The sequence below is a fragment of the Peromyscus maniculatus genome, chromosome 6, assembly GCF_049852395.1.
Source record: "Peromyscus maniculatus bairdii isolate BWxNUB_F1_BW_parent chromosome 6, HU_Pman_BW_mat_3.1, whole genome shotgun sequence".
Taxonomy (NCBI): Eukaryota; Metazoa; Chordata; class Mammalia; order Rodentia; family Cricetidae; genus Peromyscus; species Peromyscus maniculatus.
The window spans coordinates 74,750,446-74,766,551 of NC_134857.1; the positions used below are offsets into that span (position 1 = coordinate 74,750,446).

A 16,106-nucleotide genomic window follows, 5' to 3' on the forward strand; every position below is an offset into this window, starting at 1 on the left:
GAAGGCACCAGATTTTATTACAGATGGTTGTGAGCCACCATGTGGTTGCTGGGAATTGAACTCAGGACCTCTGGAAGAGCAGCCAATACTCTTAACCTCTGAGCTATCTCTCCAGCCCCCTTAAAACCTTTTATTACATTTTATTTTGTGCGTGTGCAGTATGCCCGAGGACACCTTGAGGAAGTCGATTCCCATCTTCCATCATGTGGGTCCTGAGGCTCACACTCAGGTCTTCAGAGTTGGTGACAGGCACCTTTACTGACTGAGCCACCTCACTGGCTCAGCAGTAGTTTTATTTGATATCTTTGTGGTAATCTGTCAATATCCTGTTGGTCAAAAAAAAAAAAAATTCCACAAAGTTGTTTTCTGTTCTCTACATGTGTAGCGTACTTCACAGTACCCACATAAAGTAATAAGTAAAAATAAAAAAACAGAAAAATACTGGGCTGGAGGTGGCTCAGCAGTTTAGAGCACTGGTTCGTCCTCCCAAGGACCTGTGTTTGGTTCTAGCCCCCACATTGTGCCTCACAACCATCTGTAACTTTAGTTTCAGGGGATCTGATGCCCTCTACTGGCCTTAATGGGTACCAGGCAAAACACTATGCACATAAAATTTTTAAAGTTTTTCTTCTTTTTTTTTTCTTTTCTTTCTTTTTTTTTTTTTTTTAAAGACGGTTTCTTGGTGTAGCCTTAGCTGACCTAGAACTAGCTCTGTAGACCAGGCTGGCCTCAAACTCACAGAGTTCCATCTGCCTCTCCAGAGTGCTGGTATCAAAGGCACATGCTACCATCACCCAGCTAAAAAGAGTTTTTGAAAAAGGAAAAAAAAACTAACAAAAACAAGTTTTTTTTTATAATTTATTTATTTTTATTTTATGTGCATTGGCGTTTTGACTGCATGCATGCTTGTGTGAGGATGTCATGTCCCTGGAACCGGAGTTAGAGCCAGCTGGGAGTGGCCATATGGATGCTGGGAATTGAACCTGGGGTTTGGAAGACCAAGTAGCTCTTTGTTTTGTTTGTTTGTTTTGTTTTTTGGTTTTTCAAGACAGGCTTTCTCTGTGTAAGAACCCTGGCTGTCCTGGATCTCGCTCTGTAGACCAAGCTGGCCTCGAACTCACAGAGATCCGCCTGCCTCTGCCTCCCGAGTGCTGGGTTTAAAGGCGTGCGCCACCACCCCCTGGTGTTCACCACAAATATTTTAAAATAATTTTAAATGGCCTTATAATTACTTGTATTGAGTGTTGGTTTCGTATTTTGTGCTTAACCCCTATCCCCTTTCTTTTGGTTGTTTGAAACAGGGTTTCTCTGAGTATCCCTGGCTGTCGTTGGACTCACTTTGTAGACAAGGCTGGTCCCAAGTGTTGGGATTAAAGGTGTGTGCTACCACCACCTAGCTGCTTTAATTTTCCTAACAATGTATAAATTATGACAGTAGGGAAACTGGTCTAGGTCTCTCATTGAGGGAAGGAAAGGGAATACATATAATTGTGATGGTCTTATTTTTGTTTTTGTTTTTTTTGTTTTCAAGACAGAGTTTCTCTGTGTAGTTTGGGTGCCTGTCCTGGATCTTACTCTATAGACTAGACTGGACTTGAGCTCACAGAGATCCACCTGGCTCTGCCTCCTGAGTGCTGGGATTAAAGGCGTGCGCCCTTGTGATGGTCTAAGAAGGAAAGAAGGTGTGCCGTAGATCCCCAGAAGCTGTGAGGGAGCATCCCTAGTCCACAGCTAGCCAGTCTAGCTTAATTATTGGTCTCCAGGCCAGTGAGGAACCCTTTCTGGAAGGAGGTAGATAACATTCCCAAGAATGACACCCATATATACTGAACAGAAACAGATGCACATATGCATAGATACATAATACATGCATGTATATATGTATATAATATTACACGATGTTTACAAAATACATACATATAATTACATATTAGTGAGTAGTGTAAGTTACTCATTGGAAGGGCAAAGTAAGATTTTCAGAACATTTTTTTTAAAAAGGTTCTAGAATACATATTGTAGACATAGAAATTTTCTTTGAGATAACATAGAAGCAAAATTGAGGATAGCTAACTAATACTAGTAAGATGGTTTATTTTCAAAATGAGTAGAGAGGTGTCTGGCATCTAGATTATGATCTTGCATTTTGCCTCTCACCAGTATTATTCCTTGGAGAAACGGCTGGTTCTAGGTTGGGGGCAGGAAATATGTGAAATGAAAGCCCTGGACCATCTTGTCAGATAGCAAGGATTTGTATCCTACAAGCACTGAGTTCCCTCTGAAGGACTCAGGATTCAGGAAGACATTCTCATTGATCAAAGTAGGCCATTGAGTATTGTAGCATGAGCTGCACAGATCAGAACATTAAATATGATTGATTTGTGGCATCATAATGATAGCTATTGAGCAAGAACAAGCCTCTTGGTCAGTTTGAGGAAACTAATAAAACAACCCGTTTTGAAAGAAAGAAAAGAAGCTGTATCTCATGGCTCAGGCCTGTTTCACTTATAGGGAGGCTGATGCAGGAGGATCCCAGGACTTCCTGAGTTGCAGCCTGATCAGCTTAGACCCTGTCCGCATCTATGTTCCTCTATACCGATCCCCAGTAAAATGTTAGTTTGAAAGGTTGTAAATGTAAGTGGAATGATAGTTTAAACATATTTGTACTTTTTTTTTTTTTTTTTTGAGATAGGGTTTCTGTGTGTAGCCCTGGCTGTCCTTGAACTCCCTCTGTAGATGAGCCTGTTCTTTTTTTTTTTTTTTTTTTTGGTTTTTCGAGACAGGGTTTCTCTGTGTAGCTTTGCGCCTTTCCTGGAACTCACTCAGTAGCCCAGGCTGGCCTCGAACTCACAGAGATCCGCCTGGCTCTGCCTCCCAAGTGCTGGGATTAAAGGCGTGCGCCACCACCGCCTGGCGGCTTTTTTTTTTTTTTTTTTTTTTTTAAGAATTAACTACGTGTATGTATGTGTAGGTGTGTGCACATGAGTGCAGGTACCCACAGAAGGTAGAAGCATTGGATCTCCTGGAGTTACTGTTGGTTGTGTGCCACCTGACATGGGTACTGAAAACTGAGCTTGAGTGCTCTGGGAACATCCTGCATTCTTAACCCTGACCTGACTTACCAGCCCCAGCCACCATGTTTTGTTTTGTTTTTTTAAGACAAGGCCTCTCACTGGCTTAGGATTCACCTGAGAGGCTGGGTTTAGCCCTGGGGGAATCCTCTTGTTTCCCCTCCCCACTAGCTGACCTCATCTTAGTTATTACCCAGTCCTGAAGATAAACTGATTGCTATAGGAAGGATGCTAATTTTAAAGTTCAGCAAGTATTTGATTTAGTTTGGTCTCGTTTTTCCCCCTAAATGATATTATACATGCTGAAGTGAAAGAAATTGGTCACACTCTGAGATGCCAGTCTAGGTCAGAATCCAGGGTTTTGAAAGTCTTGGACTCCCTGTCTTTCAGATGTATTTTGGGGACACGTATAAAGTGTGCGCTCAGTCAGCAGTACTGCTCACTGGGTCGCACAGCCTTGCTGGTCAGTGCTGTGTTCCTTCTGCAGAAGGAAGGAAGGAAGGAAAGGAAGGAAGGAAGGAAGGAAGGAAGGAAGGAAGGAAGGAAGGAAGGAAGGAAGGAAGGAAGGAAGGAAGGGAAGGAAGGAAGGAAGGAAGGAAGGAAGGAAACTGTCTCTGATGACTTGAATTTTCTCTACATTTTGAACATTTTAAGTGTGTTGGCTACTTGGCAGTACTTACAAGTGAGGGAAAGAAGTTATTTTTCTTGTTCCTAAGGAGTTAGAACATAAACGTCTTGCTTTCCCATTCATTTTTCAGTTTTAGAATTAGCCTTTTTCATGGGAGGAACAACATAATTTAATCAACTAGAAAAATTGTGTCATTTAGATTCATTATTTCATAAAACCAAAAATCATTTATCCCAGTTATTTAGATTATCTTTTTTTTTTTTTTTTGGTTTTTCGAGACAGGGTTTCTCTGTGTAGCTTTGTGCCTTTCCTGGATCTCACTTGGTAGCCCAGGCTGGCCTCGAACTCACAGAGATCCACCTGCCTCTGCCTCCAGTGCTGGGATTAAAGGCGTGCGCCACCACCGCCCGGCTTTAGATTATCTTAAGAGATGGTACAGTCTGTAATCCTAGGGTGTGGAGGCTGAGGCAGGAGGATTGCAGATTTCAGGCCATCCCTGAACTACAGGTAAGACCATGTTTGGACTAGAGGAAGAGACAGGAAGAGAGGAGGAAGATTATAAATGCTTGATATAAAAGATCAGCCTTTTGGAATATGCTGTTAAGATATTCACAGGCATAGTATGAAGATCACAATTTCCAGATACCTCTGCTCAGTGAAAACTGTATCTTGTGTGGTATATGTGTGGAGAGGTTGTTTTTAGTTGGTCACCACTGCAGTAGTGACCTTTTAACATCTGCAGAGGCTTCCGTCTAGGCTGTACTTGTCATTCTGGGTTCTTGATTGCAAGAAGGTTGTACAATATAAAGTTACATAGCAAAGAACAGCAACATAAAATGTCCCTCCCAAACCAGAACTATATTGGTAAATAAAAAGGCATGCGTTTTGTAAACTTTGGCTCAAATGTATATATTTCTTGTTTTTTACCTTGATTTACTCTGTGAGAGAGTGAGTGAGAGAATGTGAAGTGTGTGTGTGTGTGTGTGTGTGTGTGTGTGTGTGTCTGTCTGTCTGTCTGTCTGTCTGTCTGTCTGTCTCGGGGAGTTGTGCCCATGTAGCAGCATGTTTGTGGAAGTCAGGACAGCTTGTGGAGTTTGTTCTCCTTCCACCGTGTGGATGCTGGGACTGAAGTTAATTGTCAGGCTTGGTTGTGGGGTGTCTTTACCCATCCAGCTATCTCGCCAGCTCTGTGGTTGTTTTCTAATTTCTGGAATTCAGTTTCTGGCTAGCATTGTTTAATATCTATATATGTTAATCAGAATGAGAGGATTTAAATAATTCTTTAGATATTTTGCTCTTTTCATTTCCCTTTGTGGTTTCGGTTTGAAAAGGCATGCATAATTAAAATAGATAATTAGAGGTCCCCTAGAATCAAGTTAAGCAATTTACAAGTTAAAACAGGTTCCCAAACTGGGTTCCTGGTTGTCACTGACTCTTTGAGACATTGTGGGATATTTTATATTTTCAAAGGAGACAGTGCCATCTATTGGACATTGCTCAAAGTACAGCAGTCAAGTTTATACATTAATACCCAGAATGATGTGGTTGGCTATTCTGTTTGGTTGTTACAGGCTTGTAGATTTGGTACAGAAAGTACTAAGATGCTAAGGACCCTGATAACCTTTGCAACAAAGGCTTTGTGTGAACATTGAGGATAGTATTAGTTTCATTTCAAAACAAAGAAACTGACCCCTTCTCAGCTCATACTGGAGGGCACAACAGCAGCAGCCTAGTTGAAAAGCTTTGTTTCTGAAAGAGGCATATAATATAGGCAGTGTTTGCAAATTAAAAGTAGACTCCAGGATCCTGGAAACTGTGTGCAAAATTCCTAGCCGGGCAGTACTAGACTAGAGTATGGCAAATAGGGTTCTTTCCTTAGGTGCAAATGTTGAAGGAAGAATCAGTACCCACAGTCATAGTTTCCTTTCTGCTGTTAAGATAAACATGCCTGGAGATGAAGCACCTGGGGCTGGAGAGATGCCCGGTAGTTAGAGCACTGGCTGCTCTTGCTGCAGACTTGAGTTTGGTTCCCAGCATTCAGGTAGTGGTTCAGTCACCCATAACTCCAGTTCCGGAAAATCGGACATTCTCTTCTGACCTCTGTGGGCACCAGACAAACATGGGTGCTCATACAGACAAAAACACGCCTACATACAAAGTAAATCCTTTTTTGTTTGTTTTTCGACACAGGGTTTCTCTGTGTTGCCCTGGCTGTCCTGGAACTAGCTATGTAGACCAGGCTGGCCTCAGACTCATAGAGATCTTCCTGCGTTGGCCTCCCAAGTGCTAGAATTAAAGGCATGTGCTACCACCGATCAGCCAAAGTAAATCTTTTTAAAAAGCAGCTTAGGTGGGAAAGGTTTATTTCAGCCTACAATTCATTCCAGGTATAGCATATCGTCATTGTAGGGAAGTCAAGGCAGGAACTTAAACAGCTAGTCACATCATGTCCATAGTCAAGACCAGAGAAGAAATGGATGAACACAGGCTCACCTGCTTACTTGTGCTCTGGTCAGTTTTTCTTTCTTTTCTTTTTTTTTAAAGATTTATTTATTTTGTGTGCATTGGTGCTTTGCCCGCTTATATTTGAGGGTGCCAGGTCCTCTGGATCTGGAGTTTTAGACATTTGTGAGCTGCCATGTGGGTGCTGGGAGTTGAATCTGGGTCCTCTGGAAGAGCAGCCAGTGCTCTTAACTACTGTTAGCTCAGTTTTTCTACAGTTACGTAGTTCACACCCTGTCTAGGAAATGATGATGCCCACAGTGAGCTGTGTCTTCCCACATCAGTTAATTTAAAGGGGATAGGGAGATGACTTAGTGGTTGAGAGCACTGGCTATTCTTCCAGAGGTCTGGGGTTCAGTTCCCAGCACCCACGTGGAGGCTCACAACCATCTAGTTCTAGGGGATCTGACACCTTCTGGCCTCCAAGGGCACAAGGCACACAAATGGTGCATAGACATACATAGAGGCAAAATACTCTTATACATAAAATGAAATAATTAAAACAAAAGTTTCCCAGGACATGCACACAAGCCAACCCAATATAGGCAGTCCCTCACTGAGACTTTTTTCTCATGATCTAGATGATATTAATGACAAAACTATCAAGTCAAAGTTGGGCATAGAGGCGCATGCCTTTAATCCCAACACTTGGGAGGCAAAGGCAGATGGAGCTCTTGAATTCAAGCCAGCCTGGTCTACAGAGTGAGTTCTAGGACATCCAGGACTACATGGAGAGACCCTATCTCAGCAAAACCAAAACAAACAAAGAAAAAGAAACTAACTTGAGTCAGACACAGACTTGGGAGGCAGAAATAGTCATCTTTCTCTGAGTTTAAGATTAGCCTGGTCTACACAGCGATTTCCAGGGCTACGTAGTGAGGCTCTATCTCAAAAACAAACAAACAAACAAACAAAAAACCCTAGGCATTAGAGTCGTGTGTGCCACCACCACCCAGCTATATTAAAATTATTTAAATTAACAATCAGCATTACGCTTCGTTGTGGCATTTTCTAACAATTTGTGTATATATGTATCTATTCATGAGAAGGGGCAGCAGATAGATAGGTAGGTAGGTAGATGGTGTGTGTGTGTGTGTGTGTGTGTGTGTGTGTGTGTGTGTGTGTGTGTGTGTGTGTGTTTAGGCCAGAAGTTGAAGTTAGGTATTTCCCTCAGTTGCTTTCTACCTTACTTTTTGAGTCAGGGTCTTCACTGAACCTGGAGCTGCTGTTTTGGCTAGTCTAGGCTGGCCGGCCAGTGAGGCCTCAGGATCTGCCCATCTCCTTTCTTCTCCAGTGCTTTAATTAAAAGTATCTCACCACCATACTTGGTGTTTGGGGGACTGAACTCAGGTCCTTCTCCATCTTCCTAGCTCCTCCCTGCTTATCCCCTTCAGTGTCCCCCTCCCCCATAGCCTAGCCTCCTTTTTTTTTCTGTCACTTATAGCATGCTATTTTTAACATATACTTTTAATTCCCTATTTGGGAGGCTGAAGCAGGCAGCTTTCTGTGAGTTCAGGCAATAGCAAGTTCAAGGCCAATTGAGACTAGTTAGTGAGAGCTTATCTCCAAAAAAAAAAAAGTATTGGGTTTTCAGATGGCTCAGCTGATAAAAGTGCCTGCTGCCAAGCTTGACAACTTGAGTTTGATTCCTGGGACCCACATGGTGGGGAAGAATCAATTCCTGAAAGTTGGCCTCTAACCTCCACATATATGCTATGGCACACATACCTGTATACACATACATACATACATACATATATACCTCCACATATATGCTATGGCACACATACCTGTATACACATACATACATACATACATACACACACACATACATACACACACACATACATACACACACACATACATACACACATATACACACACACACATAACATACATACGTAGTGTGATACTAAAAAGATCAGTAGTAATGGAAAACAGTTCCATCCCCACCCTTGCATCCACTGCACTTACCCACCCCACCCTTGCATCCACTGCACTTACTCACCCTTGCATCCACTGCACTTACTCACCCCACCCTTTCAGCACCACTGCACTTACTCACCTCATCCTTGCATCCACTGCACTTACTCACCTCATCCTTGCATCCACTGCACTTACTCACCCACCCTTGCATCCACTGCACTTACTCACCTCATCCTTGCATCCACTGCACTTACCCACCCCACCCTTGCAGTGCCACTGCACTTACTCACCTCATCCTTGCATCCACTGCACTTACTCACCTCATCCTTGCATCCACTGCACTTACTCACCTCATCCTTGCATCCACTGCACTTACTCACCTCATCCTTGCATCCACTGCACTTACTCACCCACCCTTGCATCCACTGCACTTACTCACCCCACCCTTGCATCCACTGCACTTACTCACCCCACCCTTGCATCCACTGCACTTACTCACCCCACCCTTGCATCCACTGCACTTACCCACCCCACCCTTGCAGTGCCACTGCACTTACTCACCTCATCCTTGCATCCACTGCACTTACTCACCTCATCCTTGCATCCACTGCACTTACTCACCTCATCCTTGCATCCACTGCACTTACCCACCCCACCCTTGCAGTGCCACTGCACTTACTCACCCACCCTTGCATCCACTGCACTTACTCACCCCACCCTTGCATCCACTGCACTTACTCACCCCACCCTTGCATCCACTGCACTTACTCACCCCACCCTTGCATCCACTGCACTTACCCACCCCACCCTTGCAGTGCCACTGCACTTACTCACCTCATCCTTGCATCCACTGCACTTACTCACCTCATCCTTGCATCCACTGCACTTACTCACCTCATCCTTGCATCCACTGCACTTACTCACCTCATCCTTGCATCAACTGCACTTACTCACCCACCCTTGCATCCACTGCACTTACCCAACCCTTGCATCCACTGCATTTACCTCATCCTGACCTCTGTGGTATTATGCCTTTAACTTTTTTTATAAGCCCAATTACTGAAGAATTTGCTGTAGAAAGGATTCTAATTTTCAAGGATAAAAATTGTCAATTGTCACTCTGACTCAGTGATAGCATAGAGAGGGTAGGTTACTAATCAAGTCACAAACATGATTGCAGCTGTAGATGGTGGTTCACACTAGGCCAGCAATTGGCAAGTGGGGGCAGGGTGATTGCCCTGAGTTGAGGACCAGTGTAGGCAACTTAGTAAGTGCCAGGCTAGCCTATTTTATAGTATACCCTTTTTCAAACAAATATTTTACACTTGGTATAAAACTGTTTCTCCAATTCTAGATCAATATCTTAGTAACTTTTTTTTCTTGTAGCATGGCGGACACCGACCTGTTTATGGAATGTGAGGAGGAGGAACTGGAGCCATGGCAGAAAATCAGTGATGTCATTGAGGACTCTGTAGTTGAAGATTACAATTCAGTGGATAAAACTACTCCAGGTAACTAAAGTCCTTTTGTTCTTAGATTGTTGTTCACATTAATTATTTTGAAGTGTTAAGGATGTGTGATATTTAAGAATCCAGAGAGAGGGCAGGGGGTGTCGCTCACTTATGTAGTGTTTGCCTAGGCCCTGTCTCCAGCAACACATAAGTCAGGGATGATGGTCCATACCTGTAATCTTAGCAGTGGAGGTGGAAGCAGGAGAATTACACACAGGATCATTTTCAGCTGTACAACAGGTTTGAAACCAGCCTGAGATGCATGGGACCTTGTCTCAAAAAAAGAAACCAGAGAAAGCCGTGGTGGCTCACAGCTGTAATTCTAACTCTTAGGAGGCTGAGACAGAGTGCCTCAAGCCGGAGGAGGTCCATAGTAAGTTCAGGCTGACCAGAGACTGTAGAGTGAGACCCTGCCGAGAGAGACAGAGACGGAGAATAGGAGTGTCTAAGACTGCTTTTTTATGCATCGGCATTAACCTTCTTTTCCATACTTTAGCTGATGAGTATCTGCTTCTTTATAAAATGTGTAAACTGTTTAATTCATTTCAGAAACTGAGATGGGATTAACTTTGTCAAATGTCCTCTTACCAAACCTCCATGAACAAAGATGTAAAGTGGCATGTGTCAGAGCTGATTTGTGTCCCTAGTCACTGTGCACTTGTTGTTTTCTTGAACTTGGTTTGCTTTGTGAGTTGAGAAAAGATTCTTTGTGTCCGTCTTAGTGGCCAGTTTATCAATTAAGATTTGTTACCTTCTATTTTATCAGTGATATGGGGGTAAAATTCTAGATTGCCCTCAATTCACAAAGTAGGCATTTTCTCCTGAATTATGCCAGTTTGGGGTTTTGTTTTGTTTGTCTTTCCTTTCCTTGAGACCTGAAGATAGCATTGATGTAGGATGAAAGCGGACACAGTACAAGTTTTACAGGTGGCTTGTTATGGAGGACTATAAATTCTAGTAGTGGTGATGGTAAATCCAGGAGTCCTAAGACACAGTCGTGTTGTAGAGAGCAAACCGTTGGAAGTCCTGCTTCAGAGGTTTGTGACCTAACTTTGCTGAGATTTTTTTTTTAACAAGTATGGGTGCTTTGCCTGCATGTATGCCTGCACCACATGCATACGTGGTGTACACAGAGGTCAGAAGAGTCCCCTGGAATGAAGTTAACGGACAGTTGTGAACTGTCATGTAGTGTCTGGGGATTGAACCTGGGTCCTCTGGAAGAGCAGCCACTTCAGCCCTGCAGTAACCTAACTTAATTAACCAAGAAATGTAAGACAAAGAACGTATGATTGTTAGTTTTACTTGGCAAATTGACACAATCTAGAATTGACAGAGACTAAGTCAGGTTGGCCTGCGGACATATCTGTTGAGGATTATCTTGGTTACATTAATTGTGGTCAGAAGGCCCAGCCACCCATTGTGGGTGGCATCATTCCCTAGGACGAGGATTCTGCATTGTTGAGGAGTGGAGTAAATGAGCAGAGCACTAGCATGCACGCATTCATTTTTTGTTCTCTGCTCTTGACTCAGTATAATGATGAGCAGCTTCAGTTCTTGCCACCTTAAGTTTCCTTCAATGATGGACTGTAATCTGAAATTGAGTCACATAAGCCCATTTTCCCTTCCATTGCTTTTGTCAGGGTATTTTATCATAGTAGTAGGAGAAGACATGAAGACCAAAGAGATTATGTCTAAATGGTAGGCTGAGAGGCATTTAGGATGAAAAATCCTATCAGTAGTTGGAATTTTGAAATAAGTAGGGAACTTTCTGACTGTTGAAACAAGGTAAAGAGAGAAGAGTAGAAGCAGAATCCTTTAGTGTCTTCTGTCCCTGTCTCCAAGTGACTATGCCTTCCCTTCCCCACAGTTTCTGTGAGCCAGCAGCCAGTCTCAGCTCCAGTGCCCATTGCTGCCCATGCGTCTGTTGCTGGGCACCTCTCTACATCCACTACTGTTAGTAGCAGTGGGGCACAGAACAGCGACAGTACAAAGAAGACTCTTGTCACACTAATTGCCAACAACAATGGTAAGTGGGATGATTGGGAAAGTCTTCTGGGATAGAGGCATGAGAGAATTAAAAAGACCTCCCTCGCTGTCCCTGGAGGTCCCGTGGCTGTGCTAGCTGGAGATGTCTTTAGGAACAACGCTGTAGGTGCTGTGTTCCTTCAGTCAGTGCTGGGTTGATGCTATGGCTGGAGTCAGGTCAGCGGATTCTTGCTTGATGTTTGCTGGAGGAGAACAGATGAACTCAACTGTTGTCGGTTGCTTTTGTTTACCCACTCATACACACACTTGAAATCAGAGAGTCCTGGTCATTTGGTTAGGAGTTTTCCCGGGGCAGCTTCATGTTCTCTGTTTTCTCTGGGAGGTTTCTTTGATTGTTGGCCCCTTGGTATTAAAGAGAAGAGTTGCTTTCTGCTAGGATGAAATGGTGAAGGAATACCATTTTCAGGGTGTTTTATTGATCAGAGAAACTAAATTTAGTTACTTCTTTTTTTTTTTTTTTGAAACAGGGTCTCATTTAGCCCAGGCTGGCCAGTAACTCACTTTTTAAAAAGAAAATATACATTATGTGTATGGGTGTTTTGCATGCATGTATGTCTATGTGCCACTTGGATGACTGATGCTGTCTAAGGGTGTTGGGGCCCCTGGAACTGTAATTATAGATGGTTGTGAACTGCCATGTGGGTGCTAGGCATTGAACCTGGTTCTCTGTAAGAACGAAACGTGCTCTTTGAACTGCTGAGACTTCTCTCCATCCCTAACCTTGAACTCGTGATTCTCCTGCCTCTGCCTGTGCCAACACCAGCTTGTGTTTCATTATTGGTGACTTTCTACACACTGAATGTGGTGATATTGTGTCCCCCAGTATATTGTGCACCCTAATAAACTTATCTGGGGTCAGAGAACAGAACAACCACGAGATAGGCATAGAGGCCAGAAAATGGTGGCACACACGCCTTTAATCCTATCACTTGGGAGGCAGAGATCCATTTGGATCTCTGTAGTTCAAAGCTACATTAGAAACAGCCAGGAATGGTGACTCACGCCTTTAATCCCAGGAAGTGATGGCAGAAAGCAGAGAGGCATATAAGGTGTGAATACCAGGAAACTAGAGCCTGGTTAAGCTTTTAGGCTTTTAGCAGCAATTCTGCTGAGATCCATTTGGATGAGGACTCAAAAAGGCTTCCAGTCTGAGGAAACAGGATCAACTGAGGAATTGGAAGGTGAGGTGGCTGTGGCTTGTTCTGCTTCTCTGATCTTCCAGCGTTGACCCCAGTACCTGGCTCCAGGTTTGTTTTTATTAATAAGACTCTTCTAATAATTTGTGCTACAACTGAAGATGATTCCTGACAGTTTCCATTTTAGGATTTCATGGGCTCATTGTACTGCTAAATAAGAACTCTACTCATTTATTTATTTGTTTGTTTGTTCATTTATTTATTTTGAGGTCTCTATATAGGATTCATAGCAATATATGCTTTCATGGACTCATTGTACTGCTAAAAGAACGTTATTTATTTATAAGGCAGGGTCTTTGTAGCTCTAGATGGCCTGGAACTTGGTATGTAGACCAGATTGATCTCAAACCTGCAGAGATGCACCTGCCTTTGCCTCCCGAGTGCTGGGAATAAAAGGATGTGCTTCATGTTCTTTGATTTTTTTTTTTTCGTGTGTGTGTGTGTGTGTGTGTGTGTGTGTGTGTGTGTGTGTGTGTGTGTGTGTGGTTGTTTTATTAGGAACTGAAATCGCGTGTGTGCGCGTGTGCACGTATTGGGAATTGAACAAAGGCCTCATACTAAGGTAAACACACTCTACCACTGAGCTATGTACCCATCTCCCAGCCCCCTTTTAAGTGTTTATTTTGGGGTAGAGTTTAACTAAACTACCCAGGCTGGTCATAAACTTGGTTCCTTCTGCTTTGTCTGCCTATGTAGTATCAAGAAGATGAAAAGAGGTAGATCCTTGGGGCTCATTGTCCAGCCTAGCCTCTCATCCAGCTCCAGGCCAGTGAAAGACCTTGTCTTAAAACAAAGCCAGGGGGCTGGAGAGATGACTCAGAGGTCATGGCTGCTCTTCCAGAAGCCCTGAGTTCAATTCTCAGCATCCACATGGTGGCTCACAACCATCTGTAATGAGATCTGGTGCCCTCTTCTGTCATTCACCAAACATGCAGACAGAACACTGTGTACATAATTAATAAATAAATAAATAACTCTTAAAGCCAAAACCCAAACAAGGCAAACAGCACCTGAGGCTAGCCACTGTCCCCCACATGCACACACAAAATAAAAATAAGTGATTGTAGGAAATGTTAGAACAGGGCAAGATGTGATCATAGTACTCAGGATTGTGAGTTCAAGGCCAGTCTGTTAAATAACAAGATCTTGTCTTAAAGAAAAATGCAGTAGGAAAGAAGAAAAATAGAGAAAATCTAGGTAACAAAGTCAAAAGGGAGAAACAAAATTAACTGTCCTATCACTTGGAAATGATTATTTGTAATTCTTATTATTTATTTGTAATTTATGCAAGTAGTTACTTCTTTTTTGTTTGTTTGTTTGTTTGTTTGTTTTTCGAGACAGGGTTTCTCCTTGTAGTTTTGGTGCCTGTCTCGGATCTTGCTCTGTAGACCAGGCTGGCCTCGAACTCACAGAGATCCGCTTGGCTATGCCTCTCAAGTGCCTTTGCACCACCACCGCCCAGCACAAGTAGTTACTTCTTTACACTTTTGTATACTATGTGTAACAATGTGTTTTTTACAAAAATAGAATCACACAGACTACGTTTTCCCTACTTCTTTCTTGTATGTAGTGGCTATCTTACATCTTAATACTTATAACTTTGTTTTATTGATAGGGTTGTTTTTGATAGGGTCTTACCATGTAACTCTGGCTAGGAGCTCACTCTGTAGACTAGACACAGATCTCTCTGCCTCTGCTTCTGCCTCTGCCTCTGCCTCCCAGGTACTGGGATTAAAAATGTGTGCACCAATGCCTGGTTGTTTTGTTTTTTAATTAATTAATTAATTAGCTTATTTAGTTTATATGCATTAGTGTTTTGGCTGCACAAATGTCTGTACACCATGTGTATTGCCTGGAGCCATTGTAGGTCAGAAGAAGGCATTGGATCCCCTCCAACAGGAGTTACAGATGGTTGCAGTGGGAATCACACCCACGTCCTCTACAAGAGCAACAAATGCTCTTAACTGTTGATCCAACTTTCTCTTTAGCTCTCTGTTTTGATTTTGAGGGAGGGTTTCATATAGCCCAGGCTAACCTTGAATTCCTGATCTTTGTGCCTCTTTTTCTCAAGTGCTAGATTTACAAGTGTGTACACATGCACACATTTTTGTTTTGTTTTTGCACCTGGTCTTGTTTTCCAGGTTGGCTTCAAACTTGCTATAGCAACAGGGTGACCTTGAACTCCTTACTCCTGATGCTGGGATTGCAGGCATGTAACACAAGCCTGACTTGTGTAGTGCTGGCATTTGAACCAAAGGCCTCATGCATGCTGGGCAGGCACTCTGCCAACTGAGCTACATCTCCAGCCCTTTCTAACATTCTGGGTTTTTTTTTTTTTTTTTTTTTTTGTTTGTTTTGTTTTGTTTTGTTTTGTTTTGGTTGTTCGAGACAGGGTTTCTCTATGTAGCTTTGCGCCTTTCCTGGATCTCGCTCTGTAGACCAGGTTGAACTCAAGAGATCAGCCTGCCTCTGCCTCCCAAGTGCTGGCCACCGCCCGGCCTCACATTCTGTTTTGGTTTTGGTTTTTTTGAGATAGGGTTTCTCTGTATAGCCCGGGCTGTCCTGGAACTCACTATGTAGACCAGGCTGGTCTTGAATTCAGGGATCCACCTAGCTCTACCTCCCAAGCATTGGGGTTAAAGGCGTATGCCACCACCACCCAGCTTACTCAATCCCTTTCTAACATTTCTGAAGACTATATTTTCCATTATTTGACTAATGTATTAACAATAGAGTATAAAAGGTACATCGAGTCAGGCGGTGGTGGCACATGCCTTTAATCCCAGCACTCAGGAGGCAGAGCCAGGTGGATCTCTGTGAGTTTGAGGCTAGCCTGGTGGTCTACAGATCGAGATCCAGGACAGGCACCAAAAAAACACAGAGAAACCCTGTCTCGAAAAACAAACAAAACAAAACAACAACAAAACAAAAAAACAACAACAAAAAAGGCACATTGACATTTCACCTCTGAAGAGCTGCAGTGTGCGCTGGATAAAATGTGTGCATATATTACCTGTAATCCCAGCACTCAGGAGGCTGAAGCAGGAGTGTTGGCTGGGTTTGAGGCCAGCCTGGGCTATGACAAGGCTATCTCAGATAACACCTCCTCTAACAAGGCCACACGTCCCAGTCCTTCTCCAGCTGTTCATGACTGGCCCAAGCAGTCAAACGTGAGCTTAGAGGGGCCATTCTCACCCAAACCACCACAGTTGGTATTTCCTAATGAAGA

The 16,106-nt window shown here is 43.2% G+C and overlaps 1 protein-coding gene across 6 annotated transcripts in view; it reads left to right on the forward strand.

Moving 5' to 3' along the window:
- Positions 1–16,106, forward strand: part of Pogz (pogo transposable element derived with ZNF domain) — a 66,034-nt gene that overhangs the window by 25,936 nt on the left and 23,992 nt on the right. For 3 of the 6 annotated variants that reach the window (XR_013052212.1, XM_076574520.1, XM_015988320.3), the window contains exons 2-3: positions 9,511–9,635; positions 11,503–11,661. Coding sequence is in view for 5 of the 6 variants with exons in the window: in XM_076574520.1 (XP_076430635.1) it covers positions 9,512–9,635; positions 11,503–11,661 (283 nt within the window). In the remaining variant the exon portion in view is untranslated. Of the gene's footprint in view, positions 1–1,306; positions 1,377–9,510; positions 9,636–11,502; positions 11,662–16,106 lie in introns of those variants that run through there. The other 3 variants (XM_076574522.1, XM_076574523.1, XM_076574521.1) reach the window with 2 other exon arrangements.